The sequence below is a fragment of the Budorcas taxicolor genome, chromosome 1 (assembly GCF_023091745.1).
Source record: "Budorcas taxicolor isolate Tak-1 chromosome 1, Takin1.1, whole genome shotgun sequence".
NCBI lineage: Eukaryota > Metazoa > Chordata > Mammalia > Artiodactyla > Bovidae > Budorcas > Budorcas taxicolor.
The window spans coordinates 180728665-180756446 of NC_068910.1; the positions used below are offsets into that span (position 1 = coordinate 180728665).

The 27782-nt window shown below is 40.5% G+C and overlaps 1 protein-coding gene across 1 annotated transcript in view; it reads right to left on the reverse strand.

Moving 5' to 3' along the window:
• Nucleotides 1–2242: 2242 nt before the first annotated feature.
• Nucleotides 2243–27782, reverse strand: part of MED12L (mediator complex subunit 12L) — a 354867-nt gene continuing 329327 nt past the window's right edge. The window contains exons 39-45 of the mRNA XM_052636382.1: nucleotides 19038–19127; nucleotides 16928–17157; nucleotides 15107–15263; nucleotides 10419–10532; nucleotides 4198–4391; nucleotides 3750–3831; nucleotides 2243–2266 (exon numbers count right to left, since the gene is read on the reverse strand). Of these exons, the coding sequence (XP_052492342.1) occupies nucleotides 2243–2266; nucleotides 3750–3831; nucleotides 4198–4391; nucleotides 10419–10532; nucleotides 15107–15263; nucleotides 16928–17157; nucleotides 19038–19127 (891 nt within the window). The remainder of the gene's footprint in view (nucleotides 2267–3749; nucleotides 3832–4197; nucleotides 4392–10418; nucleotides 10533–15106; nucleotides 15264–16927; nucleotides 17158–19037; nucleotides 19128–27782) is intronic.

Here is a 27782-nt window from a genome sequence, read left to right on the forward strand (position 1 = left end):
TTCTAGGTGTTTCCTCAACTCTCTGTAGAATCTTCAAATCATACGGCCTTACCATATCTTAGCTTTCCCACCTAAAAAATAGGGAGATGACAACAAAAAGCTATGCCCCACAGCCTTCATGTGCAAAATGATTAATAAATTAATTTCACTAACTTCTGTAAAATATAAAGTGCATACAAATGCTATGCAATTATAACACTCATTCTTGAAACAGTCTTACTGCTGTTTGCAATATTGAGCTAGAAATATATACGGTTCAAACTGAAAGTGGCATTTCAAACACCAGTAATTCTTGAAAAGACGAAAAATAACAATCAGGACAGAACATGACTCGTACTCACTAGGCACGACATTCACATTTCGCTTGTTTTTGCCAAGGCAGTCATTATATATTACTTTGAAGAAAAATAACTTTATGAACTCTATCACTCTGAAAAGGGAAAAAAAACAAGAAAACCAAACCTGATATACAAAACTAGCTGAAATGTCAAGATTCATCTGAAAGCAGATAGAACATGTTAATTTAGTGAAAAGGATGGTCTTTAATGTTTTGGCAAAGTCTTTCTCAGCCCAGAGTAAACATGAAATGAGTGGGCTGGAGTGAAATTGTTTCACAGTGTACAAAGCAGTTCACATGGATGCTGCCACAGCAAAGTAAGCGGACATGGATTTGAGGTCATTTGCATGAGTCAAACTTTGCAATGAGTAACTCACCTAGGAAGATATAAATTATTTATATAATGATTTGCAAAGGAAATGATCTACTGAAGTTGTACCAGCTACATTTTAAAAAAAGTAGTTCTACATGGTTTGCTCATTATAGACAAATCTATTCACAGTATGTGCGACTATATTACATGTAAATTCATATGGCAAAAGAAAATGAATTAGCACAGAACATGGGAAAATATCCCCCACATGTTTTAAAATGCCCTGCAATTTTTCACATTCAAAATTTTATGCATCTAAGTCTAAAAAAATATTATATGGAATACTCTTAAGTTACACAAACTGATAATAATTTACTGTATTTTTTACTCTAATAGGAGCAAATTACCACATACTTGAACAAAGTTAAAATAGTTACTATTTCTTTATAATAAATTTGATGTATAATTTACTTTACTTGTGCTTTTTGCACCAATTTATAAATACAGTATATGCAATACACAACCAAGACAGACACCAACATTAATAATTAAATTCAAAATAGCAAATACTTACCATATAAAATAAACAGCAAATACATCTCTTATGAAAACCAGAGCCCTCTGGACTTGGGGGCCATACTCTGGAAACCATGTCAAGTTTGAGCACTGTGGAATCTCAGGCCAGCTGCGAGATTTTTTTTTTTCCCCCTCAAGTTGGCATAAAGGTTCAGGAGAACCCAAACTGGACAGAGTCATTTTTGCCAAATGTGGCAAATAGTTGGATCAATTCCACTGCGGTTCATTCCGGCCTTTAGCATTTACATGCTGTACCTTCACAAAGACTCCGGTCAGTGATCCTGCCATGGAAAAATTTAGGACAGCTACTCCTAACGGGTTTCCATGTACCTCAGGGTGGCTCTCACAGAAGCCTTGGGTTAAGTTCTTGGTCTAAGAAGTTTAAGTTCTAAGCAACAATCTGTTTCAGCACCTTTTGACCACAACAAAAGCAAAGAAAAATCCTACATAAATAAGAACAAAGTTCATAAAGTGCTTATGAAATTACAAATATTTTAAATTAGAGCAATGCAAATAGATGTCCACTTCACCACCAAAGGTGACTACAGAGTAGATGGATCACCTTCCTGTCAAGATCTGACATGCCTTTCAAATCAGTAGTTTGGTCCAGCACAGTTTGCCAAAAAAAAAAAAAAAGTCATCAGTGAATACATAAATATTTTAAATCCACCATAATTCATTCTTTCTGTAACTACGAGATTCAATAAGAGCACCAATTTTTAAAAGTCTGCTACCAAACTCTTCCTGCAGTAGGCCCACATGATCTACATTTTTAAACCTACTTTTCAAGTTGAATGAAATGAAACCAAACCACACCCTTTCCGTTACTTTTTGTTTCAACACCTTTGTACGAAATGTGGCGTAAAATATAGGAAAACTTCAGAGCAATGAAAAAACAGACATTTCCAAAGATCACTAATGCATTAAATGTGATTTTCTATTTTTCAGTGCAAACAGAAAAGTTTGTATCTTTGTCCTCTTCCAGACTCAGAAGTGTGAAGGATGCCCGTAGGGAGTCACTCCTTGCTGTGGCTGGTTACCTAGTGAGAGAAAAAAATTCAAACAAAATTGCAGATGCAAAATTATGCTACAGATAGATGGTATGCACGTGTCACTGCTTTCAGTACCAGCCTCAGGAACAGGAGAACAGACTGGCTTGGGAGTCTAACACTAGACAGACACTTGAGTGGCCAGGTCTTAACAGCACTCTTGGATTCATTCTGCAGAGGGGCCAGCTCTACATCACGGTCCCATACCTGTCAGCAAAAGGCCTTGGGATGTGGGTAACTGGCCCATCGAAAGTCTCTATCCCTGAACCACCTAAATGCTAACATTAAAAGGGACTGTTAAGTATCATAAAACGTTAAAGGTTCTCAAAACTTCATAAAAGTACACCAGAAATTCTACTTTAACACTGACATTATAATAGTTGAAAGAGAAGTAGCTTGAAGTGGGCAGTTTTCTGCAAATGGCCATAGATACATCAGAGAGAACTAGGCAAGAGTGTATCCACGTGAGAGAGAGGCTGCGTGTATGAGACGAGCGTATGCCTATGCACGTATGTCTATGCACACAGACAAAGAACCATGCACAGGTTCAAAAAAATGACACAGGCTTAGAAACAGCTACTGCTCACACAACTCTGGTGGGACTGTTCAAATCCAGAGGCCCCATGCAAACAGACTATGGCATAAATGGAGCCCTCTGGAGATGTGCAATGGGCAGCTCAGCTTAGTCGCCCTTATTCAACAAAGGAGACCAGCATCACTGCTAATGTCAGGCAGCAGAATCTATACTGTGGTTAAAAGGTGGCTCTGGAACGAGTCACTCTGAGCTTTAGTCCCAGCTGTTGGCTGAGTAACCTTGGGAGACACGTCAGTGTCCCTGTTCTCTAGTTGTTTTCTCCTCTGTAATATGGGAATAGCAATAATACCTTATCGCAGGTAAAGAATCTGCCTGTAATGTGGGAGACCAAGGTTCAGTCCCTGGGTTGGGAAGATCCCCTGGAGGAAGGCATGGCAACCCACTCTAGTATTCTTGCCTGGAGAATCTCATGGACAGAGGAGCCTGATGGTCTACAGTCCATGGGGTCGCAAAGTATCGGATACAACTGAGCGACTAACATGAGGTGGTTTAGAAATTAAGTGAATTAACACATGTAAAGTCATAGTGCCTGGGGGCCCGGAACCTGCCCCCTAGTACACTTGAGGGCATCAGCCAAGATGCTCTCCGGGGCATCTAGCTTTGCAAGCAAAGAACCTGTTGTTTCTTGGGGTCCCCGAGATGGAAAGAAACATTCCTAGACTCAGGTGCAAGCAATAGGAAAACATCTTTGCTGAACTCAAGGAAAAGACTGGGGCTTTGCAGGAAAAGAAGCCTTCAAACCAAGACTGAACACAGTAGGGACAGCCAGGACTAAAGCGAACAGGAAAGCGGCGAGGAAGACCATGGTTTTTGAGGAGCAGCCAAGCGTGTGTGGCTCCACCTCCTGGAAGCCGTGTGTTTCTGAGGGAGCATACTTACTGGAAAGCTGCTTCTGGAGCTGCCGCACCAGGGCGGCCGTCTGCTGTTGCTGCTGGGTCTGCTGCAAGCCTTGCCTGGGGAACTGTCATCGGGAGAAAGCAGAGAGTCAGCACCCATCAGAGAAAAGAGAAAGCCTGCAGCCACGCCTGGTCCACATCTGGCCTTCACCTGAAAGTGCCTGATCCATTCCAAACCCATTTCCAGGTGGGGATGTAGCCTTTACCGGAGGAGCCTCGAGGAAGAGTCCAGAGGTGCCCAGTGGTTCACAGATCCTTGATCCCTCACCCATCACCAGCTGACCAGTTGGTGTCACTACATTACAAACCATTTGCAGCAGCAAACTGAAAGCTGCCTGGTGGGAGGATTGGGTCAAGTACCACAGGCCTGGCCTTGTGTGAATGGAGACAAGAGCGTGGGCACAGAGGCCTGGACCCCATTGGGACTGCACCTTCCTGCTTGGTGGAGGAGAGAAGTTGGGTAGGGTGAGACCAGAGAGGCACGGAGGAGGACCACACTTCGAGGAGGCGCTGGCTTCCAGAGTTCTATGTGTGCAGAACAATCTGAGGGCCTGAGTGCCCTGGTTCCAGCCATTAAGTTGATACAAGAAATTGCAGTAGTTATTCCAAAGAGGGGGAAAAAAACCTATGTGGCAGAAGTAAAACCACCTTTGATTAACATCATTCATAGTGCTGATTTACTTTCTTCCTTAACCTTCAGATTTCAGAGTGTCACTCTAGTCTTCCTTTTCTTTCTACCTCTCCCCGCCCCTTCTTTCAGCCGGGCCTATGACTGTCCCAACAAAGGATGCATTCTGATGCAAGGTTATCTTAATCAGATACACATTGGAATTAATTAACTTACCTCCACAGGCCCATCCCCCACCCACTCGGGCTGGAGTGCTGGCCCACTGACCTCCTGACCTCTAAGCAGGGATGGGGCGCACCCTGGAGATGGCAGGGCAGAAGCAGAGTCAAATCTCCGGTGTGTTTTCCTTTGCTTAGGAATAATGTGTTGGGTGTTTTCCTCCATTGCTATGACATCCAACAAATGAGTTATCCAAATCCAGGTGCTTTTCTGGATTCCAGGATGCCAAAGTGAGTAAACACAGTCCTTGCCTCCTGACAGCTGTGTCCTGACACTGTGACACCACTATCAGTGAGCAAGGGACGAAGTAACAAGGCAACACTCAGCTTAAACCCGCGCTGCCGACTGAGGCTCCATAGACAGACAGGCCTGCCTCTGACTGACAGAACGCAAGCCTTCCTCTCTACCAGCTTTGGCAGAACAGACTGCGGCACTGCCCAGTCCCCTCTTCCGAGCACGTGGGTGGAACAGTGTGCTCCGGATGGCAAACACAGAGAGGACCAGCAGCCAGCGGATTTCAGAGTATTTAGCATGCATTCATTTGCCAGCTAACTAGCAACTTCCACCCAGCCTTTTTTTATTTTTTAACCTGAACTAGTTTTTCTTCTCAGTGAAAAAAAGAAACCAAAAGTATCAGTGCTGTTACCACAAATCTCCCAAGAAAGCCTTCCCCATACCGCCTTCCATAAATATGACTTCTCTTTTTCCTTGGGGGGCTGGGGGTGGGGGTGGGGGCAGGGCGTGGACTCCTATTCATACAAAGGAAGGCAATCTGGCTCAATAAGTTCCATGGACCCAATTTTTTGGGAAAAAAAAAAAAAAGAATAATATTATCTAGCTAATTTGGAATTCCAGAGGCATTCTGAAAAATTTCTGACTGGAACATATGAACTCCTTGAGGAAAATTATATGACAATTCCACCCTTATCTTTGATTAAAAGTTAATGCAATTATTTAAGTATCTATTTCTGCCATTATGCACATTTTTAAAAGCAAGTGTTCAACACAGTATGATATTGACATAACGATCAGTTAATTTTAAAAGCCATCTTTCCAAAGCTTTCTGTTAGCATGTTTTCCTGGCCACCCAACTATGGCAACCTGAATTCAAGATGAAAAGAAATTACGAGCACGATAGTGTAAACACTGTTTTCTTTAAAGCTGAAAGCAACTTTAAAGAAAAAAATCATAGCCTGCTAACATAGTAAATTTAATCATAACAATTCATGAGCTTTATAAGTATTTTTCAAGTCAATAACCATAGAACAGACCAAAGCCTGAGATGCCAAATCTAATTCTTCAGCAAGGGCACCCACTCTTTTCCAGATGCTCTTCCTTCACAGAAGGCAAGTGACTTAAGTAAGCAAATGACAACTCCCGATTTAATTTCTAAGCACGGGCTTTTCTTATATTTTCTTTCTTAGAGGAAAGTTCTATTTTCTGATGACACTTTCTGAAAAAGCACTGGTTCTGTTGTAAGTCCACTTTGACTCTTAGGTGCACTTACAGAAATGACGAGCCTGCACACAGGGGTGTTGATGATAACTGTCTACGTGACCCAGCTGCTGTTGTCAACAAGGAAACAGCCTGATAAGGAACTAGTAGTCAAAAGCAGTAAATCAAGTACAAATGCATCCTGAGGTCCCCTGCATTCACTTTCCTCTTTCAAAGCTTCCCATACTTCTCCTACTCCTCTTGACCTCTGTCGCTGCCGCTGCTGCTGCTAAGTCGCTTCAGTCGTGTCCGACTCTGTGCCACCCCATAGACGGCAGCCCACCAGGCTCCCCCGTCCCTGGGACTCTCCGTTAGGGGTTGAATTATTTCCCCCCCAAAAGATTCACTAGCATCCTAACCATCAGTACATCAGAAAGTGACTTCAGTTGGAAACAGAAGTCTCTTTTTTAAAAAAGGGAAATTTGGACACAAACACAGAGAGAACATCATGAAAGGATGAAAGGGAAGATTGGGTGATGTGTCTACAAGCCGAGGAATGCTCAAGATTGCCAGGAAACAATCAGAAGCTCAGAGAGAGGTGTGGCTCAGGCTCTCAGAGAAACTGGCTCCACCAACTGGATGATCTTGCACTTCGAGCCTCCAGAACGGTGAGAGCATAAATTTCTGATTGTTCAAGCCACACCCTTGGTGGTATATCATTACAACAGCTCTGGAAATACACACAACCTCACCAGGCTTCCACCACTTTCCGGGGCTCAGGCTGACATCTAACAGCCTTCGATGATTCTAAGCCATCCGGGGGCAGGATGCAAGCCTGGCACATCACCTCTGTGCTCCGTGACCTTAGGCACCGTGCTGGCCTCCACTGCACATCTGAGCGTACACATGTAGACTTGTGAATGTCACCAGACAGCAGGAGGGCAAGTCATGAGCAGAGTGGCGGCCACGTTAGCACCGTCCCTTCTCCTGAGTCTGCAGGAAGGACAGCTGTGAGTGAGTCAGAGCTGGCGTCTCTTCAAAAGCCAGTTTACCACTTGGTCACCAGCAAGGAAACAAGCGGGAGAGGAAGAACACTAGCCAGTAACAAGAACTGGATCTGCTAGAGATGATATAATAAATAGAATACATATAATCAATCTTAGCAGAACTACTAAGAAAAGGAACTATACCTAAAGATAAAAAGAAATAAACTGTGTTAAAATTGCTGAAGCTTTGTGTCATGGCTCTTCTGAAAATATACAACTAGAACCTTTTTCTTATACTTCTATTTTCTTTCACTGTGAGGGGAAAGGAAAAAAAGAGCAATGGAATATGTAACAAAATATCCCCAGCATCACTAATATGCAACTGCTGCTGCTGCTGCTAAGTCGCTTCAGTCGTGTCCGACTCTGTGCGACCCCATGCACGGGAGCCCCCCCAGTCCCTGGGATTCTCCAGGCAAGAACACTGGAGTGGGTTGCCATTTCCTTCTCCAATGCATGAAAGTGAAAAGTGAAAGTGAAGACGCTCAGTCGTATCTGACTCTTAGTGACCCCAAGGACTGCAGCCTACCAGGCTCCTCCATCCATGGGATTTTTCCAGGCAAGAGTACTGGAGTGGGGTGCCACTGCCTTCTAGGAATGATCTAAATGCTCAACAGTAGGTAGGGTGGTTAAACAAGTAATAGCAGAACAATACAATGGACTGACTTCTTCACAGCTATTCTCAATGACAAACATGCATTATATTAATAAGCTTAAGAGGATATGTAAATAAGCATGCTATAATTAATTATGCAAAAACCAATTATACTAATGCAAAAGTCCAAGATCACTGGTCATCCCTATAACTTGTAATTTGGAAATTATCTGAAGTCTATCACTCTAAGTGCGAAGCTTCTCAGTTCACCTTAAAACTTAGGATGTACAACACATCTGCCTTTGTACAAATAGCTGCTGACTAGATTATAATGTATTGGGCTTCCCGGTGGCTCAGTGGTAAAGAATCTACATGCAATGCAGGAGACCTGAGTTCAGTCCCTGGGTTGGGAAGATCCGCTGGAGGAGGGCATGGCAACCCACTCTAGTACTCTTGCTTGGAGAATCCCGCGGACAGAGGAGCCTGGCGGGCTCCAGTCCATGTCGCACAGAGTCAGACACGACTGAAGCGACTAAGTGGCAGCAGCAGATTATAATGTATTGCTCTAAATATCAAAATAAAACATCGTGCTTCTCAAGGTAGCTTTTTAAAAGCTAAAAAAAAAAAAAGCCTACTGTGGATTTTACTTTCTATTTACATGACTATGAATGGAGGTCTTTGTTTCTCTGGAATTATTTTCCTTGGAATACACTGAAGAAGAATCATGAGCCTGACCTGACTGACCCACTAAGTCCCTGGGATGGAAGTGTCTTAAGCCAGTGAGTGAAATACAACCTGCTGCATTAAAACATATCAATATTGACCTAGAAGTCAACGCTGAATGTGTGATATGTGTTCTCTACACACAAAAAATTATTAAACATTTATGAAACTATTAGAAGAGTAGAAAGGTACTAAATTTTGCTGTATGAGAAAGTGGACCCTCTGCTAACAATTATAACGAAAATAGTTTGAAGTTAATTTCCACTCCAGTCATATAATTTTAACTTTGTGATAGAATCATTTCTTTTTTTCCAGTCAGTACAGTTACTCAGTCGTGTCTGACTCTTTGCGACCCCATGGACTGTAGCACACCAGGTTCCTTGTCCATCGCCAACTCCCAGAGCTTACTCAAACTCATGTCCATCGTGTCAGTGATGCCATCCAACCATCTCATCCTCTGTCGTCCCCTTCTCCTCCAGCCTTCAATCTTTCCCAGCATCAGGGTCTTTCAAACGAGTCAGTTCTTCCCATCAGGTGGCCAAAGTATTGGAGTTTCAGCTTCAGCATCAGTCTTTCCAATGAATATTCAGGACTGATTTCCTTTAGGATTGACAGACTGGATCTCCTTGTAGTCCAAGGGACTCTCAAGAGTCTTCTTCAACACCACAGTTCAAAAGCATTAATTCTTTGGCGCTCAGCTTTCTTTACAGTCCAACTCTCACATCTATACATGACTACTGGAAAAACCATAGCTTTGACTAGATGGACATTTGTTGGTAAACTAATGTCTCTGCTTTTTAATATGCTGTCTAGGTTGGCCATAGCTTTTCTTCCAAGGAACAAGCGTCTTTTAATTTCATGGCAGCAGTCTATTACATTTCAAGGATTTCTTTAAAAATGAAGATCAAACTGGCCAATGCAGGGGTGTATTAAATTCCCTCGGGGTGTCCTATTTCCATCTTATGGGGGCATTATCAGCCCATTACCACCTAACTGCACTCTATCCCACCTAATACACTAGAGCCCTGGCCATACTGTTCCTTCTTACTAAAAACTGAAAAACCACCCATCTTTCAAATTCTGTCTTGGAAAAGAAATCTACATCAATGTTCTCCAAAGTGTGAGAGACATGTAGTCATACAGCTCATCTCAGGCATGGTGCTCACTCACCCAACTCCCATGGCTGAATTACCTGCAGAGTAAGTACTTATTTTCACAGGTATTTCCAACACATGACAAGTGATGTGCCCACTACCAATGACAGCAGTGATAAAACGCTTCTGTTTAGAATATGTTCAAGGAAATAGGAAAAGAAGCAATTTAAAGAAAAACAGTAGGTAAATAATAAAGAAGGGATATGGTACTGGCAAAAGTAAAAGCTACTGAGGTTTGGCACATGTTGCTTGATACTATGAGTGACATTTCACAATTTGCTTTACAAAGCCACAGAAGCAAATTATAAGAATACATGAAAAATTCACGAAATTACATGAAATGAATTCCATGAAAATTCTTCCAGCAAATGCTAACACAGGCTAAAACTGGGAGTTTCTTTTACATCAATAAAGATAATACTTTAGAAAGTACACTCACGTTTCTTTGGGATTACTCAAAGGAAACTCAAAGCCAAGTACGATAATATTCTAAGCATACCCATTGTAAGTTATCATTTTAACACTGTTTACAAAAAACTTGGTTTCTCAATATAAACATTTAGTCCATAGAATGGAGAGGTCTAAAGAAATTTGAAGAGGAAAAATTATATGACCTGCTGAACCCTAAATATTTATTTATACCTTCCATAAAAACAAATATACTGACTACAACAGTAACACAATCCTTCTCTGATAAAGTTCAAGGGAGGAAACTGGCAGGGTATATTTACGTTTTTTCAGTTCTTAACAATCTTATGGGACATCAAAAAACGCAATCTGCCTTTGAAGAACCCCAGCAAAAAAAGAAAGAAGAAGAAGAAACCCTCATGTTTGGTTTTGAAATGCTAGGCCTTACCAGAGGCTGCTGGGGCTGCATTGTTTGGAGACCAAGGGTCTGACTCTGTGTCTGTGAGGACCCCTGAGGCTGAGGGGGCTGCTGGGGCTGGGGGGGCTGCTGGGGCTGCTGCATCTGGAAAGAAAGAAAAAGAATTACACAGCTAAAGTAGGAGGTTAATATCATTCCATGGAGAAGGAATGCCATTGCAACCCACTCCAGTATTCCTGCCTGGAGAATCCCAAGGACAGAGGAGTCCGGCAGGCTACAGTCCATGGGGTTGCAAGAGTCGGACACGACTTAGCAACTAAACCACCACCACAATATCATTCCAATTTCCTACCCCAATATACCTTCTGACTATTTTAACAAAGATGACATGCACCTGCCTCCTCCATCTTTTTCTTGCCACACATCATTCATCTTCAAGGGCAATACCCAAGTCTGCTCCTCCACACACTCTCAGACTACTCCAACACTAAGGAGCTCCTCCACTGTTGTCAGTGATCAGTCTAAACCATCTGACACCGTCCAGGGACACTTTTTGTATTTAACCATTCCTTTAGTGCCATTTGACCTTCCACATATTTTATCCCATTTTATGCTACCAAGTGAGACAAGGACTGCTCACTAGTTATCTTTTCATCCCTTATGACACCCAAAGGAACTCCTGAATTTGTTTTTGCTTTAAAAGAAGATTTAGATGTGAGAAGTTCTGGTGTAAATTATCAGCATAAAATTGTGAGCTTACGTCCATGAACGCTGGCTCAAATATATGGCTCTTGGAAAACAGCTCCAAGTCACAAAAGAAATATAAACTAGACATCCATCTGGTGGGACACCACAGAGGAGCAGAAAATATTAGGAGGTAGTTTGTCTCAAACTTTTAAGTCTCCTCCACCCAAACACTTCATCCTGATGATGTTAGCACCAGACTTCTTTTCATCTTCTGTATTTTCCACTTGGTTGGCATACTCTCTCCCAAATTATCTTTCAGTTCAGTTCAGTCGCTCAGTCGTGTCCAACTCTTTGCGACCCCATGAATCGCAGCACGCCAGGCCTCCCTGTCCTTCACCAAATCCCGGAGTTCACTCAGACTCAAGTCCATCAGGTCTCTGATGCCATCCAGCCATCTCATCCCCGGTCATCCCCTTCTCCTCCTGCCCCCAATTCCTCCCAGCATCAGAGTCTTTTCCAATGAGTCAACTCTTCGCATCAGGTGGCCAAAGTACTGGAGTTTCAGCTTTAGCATCATTCCCTCCAAAGAAATCCCAGAATGGGATCTCCTTCAGAATGGACTGGTTGGATCTCCTTGCAGTCCAAGGGACTCTCAAGAGTCTTCTCCAACACCACACTTCAAAAGCATCAATTCTTCGGCACTCAGCCTTCTTCACAGTCCAACTCTCACATCCATACATGACCACAGGAAAAACCATAGCCTTGACTAGATGGACATTAGTTGGCAAAGTAATGTCTCTGCTTTTGAATATGCTATCTAGGTTGGTTATAACTTTTCTTCTAAGGAGTACGCGTCTTTTAATTTCATGGCTGCAATCACCATCTGCAGTGATTTTGGAGCTCCAAAAAAATAGTCTGACACTGTTTCCACTGTTTCCCCATCTATTTTCCATGAAGTGATGGGACTGGATGCCATGATCTTCGTTTTCTGAATGTTGAGTTTTAAGCCAACTTTTTCGCTCTCCTCTTTCACTTTCATCAAGAGGCTTTTTAGCTCCTCTTCACTTTCTGCCGTAAGGGTGGTGTCATCTGCATATCTGAGGTTACTGTTATTTCTCCCAGCAATCTTGATTCCAGCTTGTGTTTCTTCCAGTCCAGCGTTTCTCATGATGTACTCTGCATATAAGTTAAATAAGCAGGGTGACAATATACAGCCTTGACGCACTCCTTTTCCTATTTGGAACCAGTCTGTTGTTCCACGTCCAGTTCTAACTGCTTCTTCCTGACCTGCATACAGATTTCTCAAGAGGCAGGTCAGGTGGTCTGGTATTCCCATCTCTTGAAGAATTTTCCACAATTTATTGTGATCCACACAGTCGAAGGCTTTGGCATAGTCAATAAAGCAGAAATAGATGTTTTTCTGGAACTCTCTTGCTTTTTCCATGGTCCAGTGGATGTTGGCAATTTGATGTCTGGTTCCTCTGCCTTTTCTAAAACCAGCTTGAACATCAGGGAGTTCACGGTTCATGTATTGCTGAAGCCTGGCTTGGAAAATTTTGAGCATTACTTTACTAGCATGTGAGATGAGTGCAATTGTGCAGTAGTTTGAGCATTCTTTGGCATTGCCTTTCTTTGGAACTGGGATGAAAACTGACCTTTTCCAGTCCTGTGGCCACTGCTGAGTTTTCCAAATTTGCTGGCATATTGAGTGCAGCACTTTCACAGCATCATCTTTCAGGATTCGAAACAGCTTAACTGGAATTCCATCACCTCCGCTAGCTTTGTTCGTAGTGATGCTTTCTAAGGCCCACTTGACTTCACATTCCAGGATGTCTGGCTCTAGATGAGTGATCACACCATCATGATTATCTGGGTCGTGAAGATCTTTTTTGTACAGTTCTTCCGTGTATTCTTGCCACTTCTTCTTAATATCTTCTGCTTCTGTTAGATCCATACCATTTCTCTCCTTTATCGAGCCCATCCTTGCATGAAATGTTCCCTTGGTATCTCTAATTTTCTTGAAGAGAGCTCTAGTCTTTCCCATTCTATTGTTTTCCTCTATTTCTTTGCATTGATCGCTGAAGAAGTCTTTCTTACCTCTTCTTGTTAGGGCAAGGTAATCAATGGCTATTGTCAGATGGCACTTTTCTCTAAGTGACAAGGGTCCTAGATTTGGAATCCGAGCTAGGTCTGGGTGGGCTATTTCCACCATGAAAAACACAAGTTGGATCAGAAATACAGCAACTGCAATAGGAAGCCAGTTCTCCATTGGGCTCTCTGCGAGCCTGTTAGGAAAAGTCAACCCAACTTTATAACTATTAATCTGTCTCTTTATGGAGTAAGCTAATCACCAAAAAAGGAATAAGTGTAAATTGGATGTAGAAACAAGTCATTTTTCCTAATCTCCAAGGAATGTGCTGGTAATGAAAAATTATTAGAAGGACATTATCATGTGAATTGGGTTAAAAAGTACACAGTAACCAGTAAGAAAGATTCTCAAAATTTGCAGTAAAAAATACTAGTGGAAGATAGGAAGTGGTAAATAAATAATGCAACAACTTTCCTCCATGATTTGGAAATTAGAAATTTTAAAACACAGGAAAATGTAAACACCAATCATAGAAAGTTCTGAAACCTATCCTCAGAACTTGGGGAAAACTGTGATTCAAGAAAATATCACCACAAGTATTAATAGTCATATCAACAATAGTATTACCAAATAAGTGCTTCACTTGTATTTTCTTATTAGATTTTCACTATACATGTAAGAAGTGGGCACTATAATCATTTCCATTTTACTTATGACAAAGCTAAAGATTAGAGGGGTTCTGAACACCTTGGAGATTATATGTATGCAGTGAGTGGGGTTAGCCATCTGTAGGCCACACTCCCTGAAATCAATTACCATATGTTTTCTAAATTTTCCACATGTTAACGGTGAAAACGAGGATGTAATTCACAGCGTCTTATAACTGTGAAGCATAGTTTTGTTGAAGACTTGTGTTGGCTTCAATTGTCCACCTGATGGCGCTGCCAACCAGAATTCTTCGGATCATACTGAAGTCAGATCTGAAACCCATTTCAGCTAATGGTCCAAATATTTCCCTCCCACCATCAGTGTCAAGGTTGAGACATGAAAGTTCCTCTGCTGCCCCTTTCTGCATGACTGGTTTATTTCCCACTGACCTCACATGAAGACTGCAACCCTTGGGTACCCACGTTTTACTGGAGCTCCCATTCCTGGTGTTGCTCTCTTCTCCTTTCTTAGAAACACATAAAAAGACAGTGCATCTTAAGTTGGAACGTTGATAAGGTTAGAGTCCACTGTATAGACTCATCAGCAATTTCCAATCCAATATCACAGGACAAGCTTGCTGATAACAAAGCCAAATGCAACTGGCAAACATAATAGCTTGCATTCCCTAAGCAAGGGAGGCAGAAGTCAGAATGTGTCAAGAGGAAGAGTTATTTAGGAGACTCAAATATTTATGATGAAGAATCAAAGGGACAACTGTCCGGATACTACCAGAGGCAAGATGAAATATCCCTTTGAAACATCCTCCTTACATCACTCCAACTTCACAGCCCAATCAGACTAGAGATGTTAGACAGAACATTTATAGGCATTACAGGCCCTCTAGAAATATGATGAAAACTCTGTACAGCTCAATTTAAAAAAAAAGAAAAACACACACAAGAAATTTTGAACTCAAATCACATGGTCTGTAGTTAAACAGTGACTGGGGAAACTGAGGCTTACACTATTAAGATAAAGGCATCCAGTTACCCTCCCAAACCTTTGGGAGTGGCAAAGGGATATCTACATTATATACCCTCCTGCCTACAACAACCAGGTGGATGCACAGAGGAAGGAAGACCTCTGCCAAACTGGAGCTAAATGACACCAATTTAGCTCCTAGTGTCACATACACAGGATTCCTTGGAACTCAGAAATTATAGTCTGAAGCGTCTGTTATTTCTTAAGGCTGCTGAGGATTCTACCCACAATTCACTCACTCCCAGCCCCCTACCTGGAGAAGCCTCTGCTGTTGTCGAACCTGTGGCTGTCTGGGTCTCATCGGGTCCTGAGACAAGGGCACTGAGGGAAGGTTTGGATGTGCGGAAGTCAGCACCGCATCGATTCCTCCACCCACCAGAGGGCTCTGCTGAAGCGACTGATGATTCAGCCTGGTAAAGAAGAAAGAACTTGTTTTCAGGCCCTAGTGCACTGTCAAAGTTTTTGATCAGTGCCGTGGGAGCTGTACATACACTCACAAATAAACCATCATATTCAATAGTCACTTTGTACAATTCAAATGCAATAAAGGCCAGCAGTCAAGGTCACCTAGATTCTCAGGGACACACGGTATCACCTGACAAAGAACAGCAAGTATACTTACTACTTACAGTAAGATAGCAACATGGATAAATTACTTTTTTAAAATGTTCTGATAGTTTCTAATAAGTGACATTAACTGAGCATTTTACCTGGAGCAGGCGCTGTGGGAAAAATCTGAAATCTGTTATTTCATTTACTACCCCCACAGCCCTCCTTCGTGTTCAGCAGTTTTGTTAGCCCTACTTTTAAAGTGAGAAAACAGAGCTAGAGAAGTAGTTACCAAAGGTAGTAAGACAGCAAATGGCACAGGTGGGATTTAAACCCAGAACTCTGGGGCTCTGAAGTTCAATTTCTTAGGCGGTATGCTATGTTGCCACTTACTAGACAAATAATAAATACAATGCATGTTTGCTAAATTTATTCATGTTCCCAAATGTGCTGCCATCAACCATGCCAATTTTCCAAACAGTGATTACTTGGAGTTGACCTGAACTCTTTGACAGTAACACACAAGAGTAAAGCTGCTGTCCACGGGAGAGCAACATTCCGACATTCTGCAGGAAACTCAATTCCCCTAGACTGATGCCATGCAACAGAACATTCTACGCTGACTGCATCTGTGCTGTCCAGTAAGACAGCCACTGGCCACCGGCTACACAATTACTGGGTCTCAGGGCAAAAAAAGAATGCAGGGCTCTCTGATCAAAAATGAGCAAGAATTTCAAGTGAGTGACAGCAGAGCATTAATAGCAACCACACAGGCCTCTCTAAATACACAGTCCTGCCTGATTGCACAGATCACATATCTTCAAAGCTGGTCCTGTTGGCCACATGTGGTTAATGAACACTTGAAATGTTACTACTGTGACTGAGAACTGAGGAACAACATTTTAAAACTTTGATTAGTCTAAATTAAAACAGCCCACATGGCTAGTAGCTACTCTAATGGACAGTTCAGTTATACACTATGTCTACAACTTCCAGCTAAGCAAGAACTGAATAAGAGACATTCATGGCCCTGTTTTGCCAGCCATTTCTGAAGTGGAAAAGGTAAAAACTGAGATGTGTAACAGAACTGTTTGCACACCACACACAATGAGAACTGTAATCACAGGCTTTAAGGTGCCAATCAACATATTCTAGTAAGGCATTGCTAGGGCTAAGCAGCAATTTTTTTATGAATTAAAAAAAGGTTTTTACAATTTAAAACCTTTTTATAAAAGAGAAGGAAAAAAGAACACTGGAGCTAACACAGTGTTATCACTGAAAAATACTACACAAATACTAAGGGAGATGTGAGTCAAACAACAAGCCTTGAATGAAATAAACAAGGTGAGACACTGCTTCTTTTGAACCACAATCCAGATGCTGCTAAAAATGAGACGACAGAATGAAAATGATGTGGAAATATGCAAGCTCATAAGAACAATTATATAACACCACGTCCTGAGGGAAGCACAGTAAAGATCAGGATTTGAGTGGCCACCACTGTAACCATTTCCACATGCATCACCTCTGGGAGCCGGTCAGGGGATGCAGGTACGGTGGCGCCTGCTGCTGAACGTAGCCGCTCGGCGGGGGCTGCATCTGTCTGAGTCTTTCCATGAGCGCTGGGTTGGAGTGAGCGGCCGGATAAGTTCTGGAATTATAGGTAGGAGACAGGACCACGCTGCCAGCCTGCTGCTGAGGGGTCTGCTGCAAAGGCATCTGGGTTCCATACATTGTGTAGCCCTGGGGCATGGTCTGCAGGCAGGCACAAGGGAAGAAGTCAACGTTTCCATTTACCAGCTTTCCTATCACTAAGACACACAGGGCAAAAACCAAGCCAGGAGAAGCTCCCTGAGATGCGCTGTTCTCCAAGGCTCTTTTAACTCAAAATATGAGGAAGACTACTCTGGAGGCCAAGAGAAGAGTCAGAAAATTACAGGATGAACTTGAGTACTGATTCACCAGAAAGTTCAATTATAAAACATGAATCCTCATTTGGTTAAGCAATCAGTTTTAAGCTCAGATGCTTGTTTTCAGGAAAGGAAAGGCATGTTTCTGCATAGAAACAATCAGGCAAGCACACATACCTCCATGCACACATGATATCAGCGTTCAACAGGGTTCAAGCATCATTAATGCTGTTTCAGAAAAGCTACACACACTCGAGGCAAATAAAAATAATGGAGTACACTTTCCTAGTATGGTATGTAACTACACTTCCTTGGGCCTAATGAATTTGCCTAGAGTAACGAACCAGTTAACAAAAAAGAAGAAAAGTCAATTAACCAGAGGATGAGGGTGTCACTGAAAGTGTTAGTTGCTCAGTTGTGTCTGACCCTTTGTGACCCTATGGACTGTAGCCTGCGAGGCTCCTCTGTCCATGGGATTCTCCAGGCAAGAATACTGGAGTGGGTTGCCATTCCCTTCTCCAGGGGATCTTCCCAACTCAGGGATTGAACCTGGGTCTCCTGCATTGCAGGCAGATTGTTTACTGGTAGTCTGAGCCACCAGGAAAGCCCAATGAGGGTGGCATTAGTGACTATTTGATATCCTTGAGTTCTGGTTGGACAGTAGCCTGCTGCAGCACTCTATAATACCATCAGGATACTCAATTTCTCCATTCAACATTATATAGCGGCTGTTTCTTCAAATCTTGACACCTGATGTAAATGAAAAGCTTTAGGTTCTGCTGGATCACCATCTATAATATACAGAACAGAGTGCTGATTAAAATAGAAGAGGACCACTCTCCGGGTCCTCTAAATACCACGTTTCGAGGTAGCTGAATGGCTCTGACTTGGAAGATAGAGTGATGGACAATGACTTTCTTGCAGACAGCACGCAGGGATGCAGGCCATGGGGCTTGGTGCCCATGAAGGCCAATCTCAGCCCTCCTTTCAGCTGTGGACACAGTGTGAACTGCTGGCCCCAACTAGAGGTCTTGCCAACATCCCTGGCTTCCTGATTATGAGAGGGGTAGAGTAAAAGGATGCGGAGGCAGAAATAACAAAACTATTAGAAAACAAATAGCTCAGGATTTGCATTATATTAAGGCAAAGCTATCTTTTGCTGAATAACTACCATGTATCTAGTTCCTCACTAGTTCTATAGGTGGTCTTAAATCCCCACAACATTCATTTCTATTTTACAGAGACAGAAATCAAGACTTCAAGTAACTCTCACAATGTTACACAGCTTAGAGGTTGTCAGCAATTTTGTCAAGGTATGATGCCAAGGCCAATTTTCTTCTTATTCTACCATGATTCCTCTTCGAAGCTATCTTTGAATATCATAAAATTCCATCATAAATTACATCATTATGTATTACAAGGTAAGTACTATAGGACTAATAACCACTTCAATATCTATCATCATTAACGTAAAGTTATGAATTGGTATTTCTAACTCATTTCTAACAATTTCCTAAAATGTTTTATGCCCTTTAATCAATCCCCAGACTTGTTTAATAATCACTGGTAAAGATTTCTGTGAAATGTCAATTATAATCTATAGGCAGAAGACGTGACTTAAGTCCCATACCCCATAAGGGAACTGATACCCTACTTACTCGGTTCCCCCCTTCAAATAAAGAGCATTAAAAATCCCAGTAGCATCTACAAAGCAAACATGGGTACCTGTGCTTGCTGCAGTCCTGGATACTGGGGGAGCTGAGGGGAGGGCCGTGCCTGAGCAGCGAAGAGAGCAGCCTGGTCCCCTGGCTGGCCCTGGAAAACAAAGCCGAGGTGGCTCTTGGTCATAACAGCAAGGGTGTGATTCAAGCTCTTGGTTCATAACCCCAAACCCATGACACCAAACCTTACGTGAGAACAGCACTTGCAGATTCCAAACGGTATTAAATACTATTTCTCATCAACTTCCTGTTGACACTAGATATTCTCACACTTATTATTTCTTCCAAAGAAGACTACAGCTATCCCAGATGATAAGACATACATAAACACAAGTCAAAATATTCAATGGTCTGCTCATGAGAGAGAATCTGAGACAGCTTTCCTGTATACTCCAGGGTACAAAGGCCCCTCTAGAGTAAAAGGCGTGAGTTTCTCAAGCGTGAAATATGAAATCACAGACCTGCCTCATCCTGTGCCCATCGATTAAGAGAACACATGGTCCATACAAATGGCATATACAGTCTTCATGACTTTTTAATGATATTTCTTCACAGGGACCTGAAAATTGCCTATTTAGCCAAGTATGCAAGGGAAGAATTTGGTTATCTTTTATGATTCTAATAACCAATAGAACCAATTAAATTTTTTAAGTTAATATCAAATGCAATTCTAACCAACTGCAATATAAAATAAAACCAATTAACATCTGTTCACCAGCCTTAATTTAATACATGTTTTCGCCTGGGGAAACTATATTCCTCAAAGCAGCTATATGTATTTTGTTTTGGCAGCAGAAGCCATTTCACAGAAGTGTGCAGTATTACTCATAGAAAGAGGACTAACTTCTGACCATCCCTTGGTTTTCTCTAGGACTTACTAATTATAAAGAAACAGGATTTATTCTAGGATATTTTAGTGTCATTTTATATTCTAGATGCTCTCATTTTTCTTAAGTGTTAAAATATAGTAATGCAAAACCAATTTTAATGTTCTTGGAGAGAAGCACAGATACTTCTGGCAGAAAAAAAGGTATAAACATTTAGCTTAAGAGGAAAAACACTAACACTTTTTAGGCATCTATTATATGCCAGGGACTAGGCTTCTTATTCATATTTCCATTTTCTCACAGGAACTCTGCAGGGAGGGAACTTAGTCCCCATTTTCTTCAGGTAGGAAAAGCCAGGCTCAGAGAGCCTCGGCAGCTTAGCTAACTCACCCGGTTAAACCTGGCCAAGCCCTTAGTGTCCATGTGAGCCTGCCTCCAAAGCCCAGGGTTTTTTCCATGACGATAAGATGCTTTCATATGTGATATCAAGACTGAAAATATTTAAAATTTCATCTGATGCTTATTCTTTAGGGACATATAGCCTCTTAAATTCACCCCAATAAGAAAAAAGGATATCCTTTATTAAGACTTGTTAGTAAGATTCTGAAATGAATGCATACATCAGATGGTGAAGCATTTTTCTCTGATCCCCACATATAAAATCACTTGAGAGCAGTTAAGAAACTTTGGCCTCTCCTAAGGTGACTGACCACACATACATGGACCAAACATAAATTTCTGAATGTATCTACTATGATATCTATATATAGTAGCTTCAACAAGAATGTAACATTCCAGTGTAGGGTACCATGATGATACTCTGAGATTCTAGCTGATTAATTTACTAAGTGTAATTATATCTCTATTTGCTTGTTGTTCAGTCGCTAAGTCGCGTCTGACTTTTGCGATACCATGAACTGCAGCACGCCAGGCTTCCTTGTCTTTCACTGTCATGAGTTTGCTCAAACTCATGTCCATTATATCAGTGATGCCATCCAATCATCTCATCCTCTGCTGCCTCCATCTCCTCCTACCCTCAGTGTTTCCCAGCATCAAGGTCTTTTCCAATGAGTCAGCTCTTCGCATCAGCTGGCCAAAGTATTGGAGCTTAAGCTTCAGCATCAGTCAGCCAGTGAATATTCAAGGTTGATTTCCTTTAGGATTGACTGGTTTGATCTCTTTTCTGTCCAAGGAACTCTCAAGAGTCTCCTCCAGCACCACAATTCAAAATCATCAACTCTTCGGCATTCAACCTTCTTTATGGTCCAACTCTCACATCCATACATGACTACTAGAAAAACCACAGCTTGGGCTAGATAGACCTTTGTCGGCAAAGTGATGTCTCTGCTTTATAATATGCTGTCGAGGTCTGTAACAACTTTCCTTCCAAGGAGCAAGCATCTTTTAATTTCATGACTGCCGTCTCCGCCTGCAGTGATTCTGGAGCCCAAGAAAAAAAATCTGTCACTGCTTCCACAGAAAAATACCCCAAGCTCCCTCTAGGACAGCACATGTCAGGGCAGTGTGGCCATCCAGAGCATACAAGGATCGCCCTGACCTATCCAAGTAGCGCTCAATCCTCCAAACACTAAGTCAGGGAGTCATTAAATCAACCAGATCTTTACATGACACTTCTCGAATCTGTGCTTGCTGACAGCATCATCCCAAGTCCCTGAAACATACTGCTGTGCTTCTTGGTGGAGACAACATATGTAAATTATCCTTTTTACACAAGAACAATGAATTATTTGTGTGAGTTAGAACCTTGAGATCCCTAAGTGGTCTAAAATACCCATGCCCTTTTTTGGCTTGGAGGTAAACAAGGTTAAGATCTACAGATCTTTTCTAGCTCTTCACTCTTCCTTTGCTTCCTAAAGAATCTTATAAAAAGAAACTGACTTATATGTGGGGGGACAGAAGGACCAAAACACTAATAGGGTAAGTATCTGAGTTACTGGGCAACATACTTTTATTGACAAATAGTTGAGACTGTGGAAATTTAAGAAATATGTATTGTAAACTATTTCCATTCTTAAAATCACAAAATTAACATTCAAGAAAAAGCATTATAACTTTGAAAACAAAGCAAGAAGGGGTAAAAAAATTTATATAATTCATGCATTCTTCAGTGAACCACTTTTAATCCAAAGGTAAACTGCTTATTTATAAATAGACTGTGTTTCTTCCCAATGCTATTTTTTGCCCAACTCACTCCTTAAGTACAGGAGGTAAGGGCTCTAACATTCAACAGTCTCCCTGAGCAAATCACAAATCCCTAAGGGCTTTATAGTCCCATTTGCCCTGAACGAAAAATATCCCTCTTTTTCCAAACTGAAATGACTTCCTGCTGTTATCTGGTTTTTCCCAGAATAATGCCAGGAACAAATTATTTCAATTTGTAGAGATATTCAATCTGTTGAGTAAAGAATAGATGACCAAGAAGTTCTGTAGTAACGTTTGTTGTTTTGGTTGTTGTTCAGCTGCTCAGCTGTGTCTGACTCTTTGAGACCCCCAGACTGCAGCACGCCAGGCTTCCCTGTCCTTCACTATCTCTTGGAGTTTAACTTAAAAGATGCTGAATGAGGACCAATCCTCCAAATCGGATGGTTTTGCTGCATTCAAGAAGGGACTACATAACGTATCATCCAAACTGGGACAGGCCAGGGGAACAGGGCAGAGACCACTCCTGGCAAATCATGACTTAGGGTCACCTTTTCACATGTAACCTATTTATCTGCTATTTTTGGAAAACTATCTAGGCTTTATTTCATTAAAGCAAAATCAGTTCCTAGCACTGTATCTGGCATATAGTAAGTGCTCAATAAATATCTATTGAGGAAATCTAAGATTTAATTGAGTTTATCTGCTAAAGAAGAGATCCAGAGGTAAATTGAGATTTATATCTCAGGATAAATTAGTTTACCAAGTGCTTTCAAGTGCCCCGTGTTTTTGAATATCAGCTTTTGTTTTAAAAACTCACTTTTCAATTCAATTCTTAGCATCTGTCATTCTAATGGTTTCTTCTTTCGTTTTATTAGTACCTAGAGAGTAGCTCAACTGCCCTCTCATTTTGTGAGTATAAAGGGCAGTTCAGGAGGCTGAGTATAAAGGGCAGTTCAGGAGGCTGGTTTCTGATAAAGCATTTGTATCTAGCCAGGGGCCACACTGTGGTCTGGCTTCAGCTGCCCTGGCTCAGGTACCCAATTTACAAGTGCCAAGGGAGTAAGAAACAGTTAACTGGGCAATTCTGACAGCTGCATGAACCCATCTCTACCCTGAGACCCAGGGTAAATTCCCACAAGATAAATTTACCTTGTAAATTCCTACAAGGTAAATTCCTACCATGTTTGTTTTTAAACACTTTGCTTTAGGTTTGGTTCTGGAAAAGAAATAGCAATCTATTTTATTTTCTAAAATTTCCACTTCCTAAAAACTTTTTAAGAAGCTGTGCTGTTCAATAATGACTCTTCTTCCTGGCCTTTATAAAAATAAGTCTCTCTCTTACTGCTTTATTTTTAATTAGACAAGAGAGTATCTGAGCTCAGACAGACAGACTGAAAACCTCCTGCATGACTGGAAATGAATGAATGCAGTAGGTTTAAAATTTTTGATAAATCATCCTCAAAGACAATTTTCAATCTTCTGGGTCTTCTTCTTTTCATTAGTTCACTCTCTGAGTCAACTGAGAAAATGTGAGGCTCTCTTTCTAAAAGAGAATTGGTTATGACTCCAATTAGCAGACAGTAAGCATTACAATCAGCAGCACTTCAGGATCAGGAAACTTCTCTCCACTTAATTCACTAGTAATGATATTTTCAAATTCCTATTTAGTAACTTGCCAATACCATTTAAGGGCTGTGAGAAGAGAGAAGTGTTGTACCTGAAAACCACAGCCAGATTTTGTGACTCTGAAAATGCTGTTTTGTGTTTCTGAAAATGCTGATTTAGGAATACTAATAAAGGTCACCCAGTGAGAACCAGTGGGTAATGTTTCAAACTACTTGTTTGGAAGGTCCTGAGTAATGGCGTCCAAGGTTAAACAACAAATGGTGTGAACTAAAAGTTTTGGCATCACATTACATGGGTATATTTTGATTGCAGACAAAGATATACAGAAAATTCTTTAATTAAAAGAGGTCTTGCTGACCATTGTGCTTGATTTTTTCATAAAGCTTTCACATCAAATATAACTCAGTTGGTAATCAATTAACAGTAACATTAACTACAGGCACAAACAGGTTCATTTTGAAATAAACACACTTCAATAATAAACCTCAATAACAATAAACAACTGTTGATGTGCTCATAAATGATGACTAAAGCATATTGATTAGTCGAATATATGCATTCATTAAATTTCTAATATTGGAAACTATTAAAGAAAGATAAGAATGGTGAAATGATAGCAAAGATATATAAACACGTTTCCATTTATCTGAGTGAATATGTAGGTTATATATAACCCTTTAACTTTAAATACTTGATGAATAAAATATTTCGTCTATTTTTTAAAAAGTAAAATCAATGATAAATGCAAATTATATTGTTTAAATTACATTATCATCTGAACAATAATTACAGCAAACATAAACTATATGCAAGGTATTTTAAAATTTGATAGTTTAATTCAAGTTTCTAAACAGTAACTTTGCTTGCTCTCTGTACACTACAAATGTCAGGAAAAACTGATAGAAAAATTGTTTTCAGAAAAGCCTGCAAACTTTCCTTTGCCTAAAGAACAGTTAATGAAATTGCCTACGTAGCAGTATTTCATCACCTAAATATTGTCAAAGTTGTATTTGCAGTTAAGGATATTTTCACCAATGTACAGAAAATGTTACCCATTAAATTCATAGTGAAACAAGTTGACTTACATTCACATCTGAGATGTGTGCTCTGTTTTATTCTAGTGCTTCTTGGGTTTATGTTGTGGGTTGGCTACCTGATATAGAAACCTATAAGTAATTTAATGCAAAACATGCATTCTTAGCTAGCCCAGGCAAAGCGGTAGGTAGAGATGAGGTCTTGTGACATGCATGCACAAGACCTATGCTCAAAAAATAAAAAATAAAAAAAAATAATCTTCTCCATACCGGAAAGAAAACAGAGATGATGGGTTCTGTTGAGAATTTAGGAAGAACCAGTGAGTGGGATGTGATGAGTAGGGCATTGTCATAACCACAGTTTTCATTATCTTGCATTGGCCTATGAGTCAGCATGCCATGCGTTCCTCCACTAATGATGTGAGTTACCACAGAGAGAAGCAAGAGCTCGGGAATAGATGGGTTTGAAAGTGGGACTGAGATGATGGTGCACGAACTCGCCTATGTTCCCAAGCCCAGGCCACAAACGTTCACTGGTTTCTACACCATACACATATATGATGGGAAGCACGAGGCAATCAAAGGGGCCAACTTCCAGAAATAAATTCTGTTGAAGTGAACATGGGCAATGCATTCATGATTTTGTGTAACGGTCTCAAACATAAACCAAGTGAGTAACAGTGAAATGAAGACTATAATTATTACCAGCTATAGAGGAATAACCTGCTTCTCATTTTGATGTTCAAAAGTAATGCTATAAATGTTTACTTAATTTAAAAAAAAGAAAGAAAGAAAAGAAAGTATAAGGAATGACAGCAGGGGTGTTACCATTATGTTGTCAAAGTCTTCCAGAAGGGAGACAGCAGAGTTACAGAAGTCCTACAGAAAGGGGACAGCAAGAAAACGGCAGACAATACAGATAAGATTTTTTAGCCTAATGATGTGGGTAGCCAAAACACATAAGAATCAGTTCATCTTAAAACAATTTTCAGGGAGTCGAGACTTAAAACCCCAGGCCCTAAGATAGGTTATATTAATTTATATGCCAAACAATACCACCATAGGCTGGGACACAAATATGACAACAGTCACAAAATGGAATAATACCACAACCTGGAGGTTAAATGGGGACAGACAGGAAGTAGAGAAGTGATCAGAACCAGATAACTTCCCAAAACAAAAGGATGCTGGGCCCCCCAGTGTAAGCCAAAGAATGCCTGAGACTTTCCCAGCCCAGAATCAGGGGAGAAGAGCTCAGGACATTTGGGTTACATGAAACAGACGAGACATTAAGTGAACAAGTCATGTATTATTGGAGGAGGTCATTAGATTGCTCCATTGCCAGTAAATGCAAATGAAAACAGATCATCACTTTAACCACACATTCAATCAACCAAAATAGACAAAAACTATTTACAGTGCCCCTAGTGTTTACATGCTAACAAGGAATCTAATTTATTAACAAAAAGGAAACTCCATGCTGGGGGGAAAAAATTCCTCTTTTTCAAGTCAATGATTTCCTTGCTTAATCATTTTTATAAATGGATTCTAAGTGACATTTTGTTTGAGATATTAAAGTTTTTCTTTTCACTGAGGTTTAGAAATAGCGAGGACATAAAAAATTCACAACCTTAATTGAAAAAAAAAAAAGCAGTTTACTATAATAAGAACTAGAAATAACAGGAGGAATTTCCGAAGCAAATAATATCTATTCTCACCATTTTAGGGCTAAGTACGTAATTCATTGTATCTATTCATTTGTCTTATATCCAACTCTATCACCTTTGTATGAGTGGTTCATTTCTCGACCCTTATCCCATCTTCACTTCATTCATAAAAATCAAGCTGTGTACACTATCTACAGGATCACTATATTTGCACAATCATAATTTCAGCAAATGACATGGGCACCTTCCTCATCATCCAAGTAAATAGAGAAATACCAGCTATTAAGTAATAAGCAGAGCATCCACTTTCCTGGACAGTTTCCACCCAAGGAACAAAGTGATAGGTGTTAGGGCATATTTATTGGGTTTTGTTCTCTTAAGCTCATTTTTGTCACTGAGATGTATAAAAATAATAGTCTCTGAGTAAGTGCATGAAAGATTCTTGTCAAAACTCAAGATTTGTTTTAATAAGACTGATCTGCATACCTTTACCAAATAAGAACCAGATTATTTTGAAATATGTTCAAATTATACAATCTGGTAAATTGCAGAAGGGAAAATTAAAGTAGCTAGTAGAGTTATAAAACATGCCTAACCTCACAAGTAATCAGAAAGTGCAAATTAAAATGTCATAATACAATATCATTTCACCAGCTCTGACTGAGAAAATTATTTAGTGAAGATGTGGAGAAAGTAAAACACTCATTTATAACTGATGGGAATCACCACCACTTTGGAAATTAAATCTCCACTTCTACTTCCACATACATACCCTAAAACTCTGCACAAACAGAAGAAGTGTACAAAAATGTTTACTGTAGCATGGTTAACAGTAACAAAAAATTGGAAATAACATAAGTGATCATTAACAGAATGGATAAATGTTAACACTCATAATGAAATAGCACCTAAGCAGACAAGCAAATAAAATCAAGTAAGTATAACAAAGAAGATATAATTCAAAATTAGCCAACATTAAAAAGATACCAAACAATACAATAATACCAATGTGAGGCGATCACATAAAGTTTGAAATCTGAAGGTGATATTTTATAATGTTTGTATCAATGGATGCAAAAATAAGTAGCAAAAATATAAAAACATTGATAAGAAAGAAAACCACAAATTCATGATAATGATTACCTCTTTACAGGAAAGAAAGGAAATGACGGAGACCAGGGGCCTCATCCATGTCTATCGTATTTATGTTATAAAAAAAAACTAGAGCAAATGTGGCAAAACATTATTATTTAATAAAATTAGGTGGTAAGTGTACAAGTGTTTGCTCTATTATTATCTAACCTTGTATGTTTGAGAGACACTGCTAGAGAGTAAGGAGGAGTGAAAGATCAGAGGAAGGAAACATACACCAAGGTGATACCACATCCATAAGGGAAATCAGTTACCAGACAAAAAGGATGCTGCTTAACTT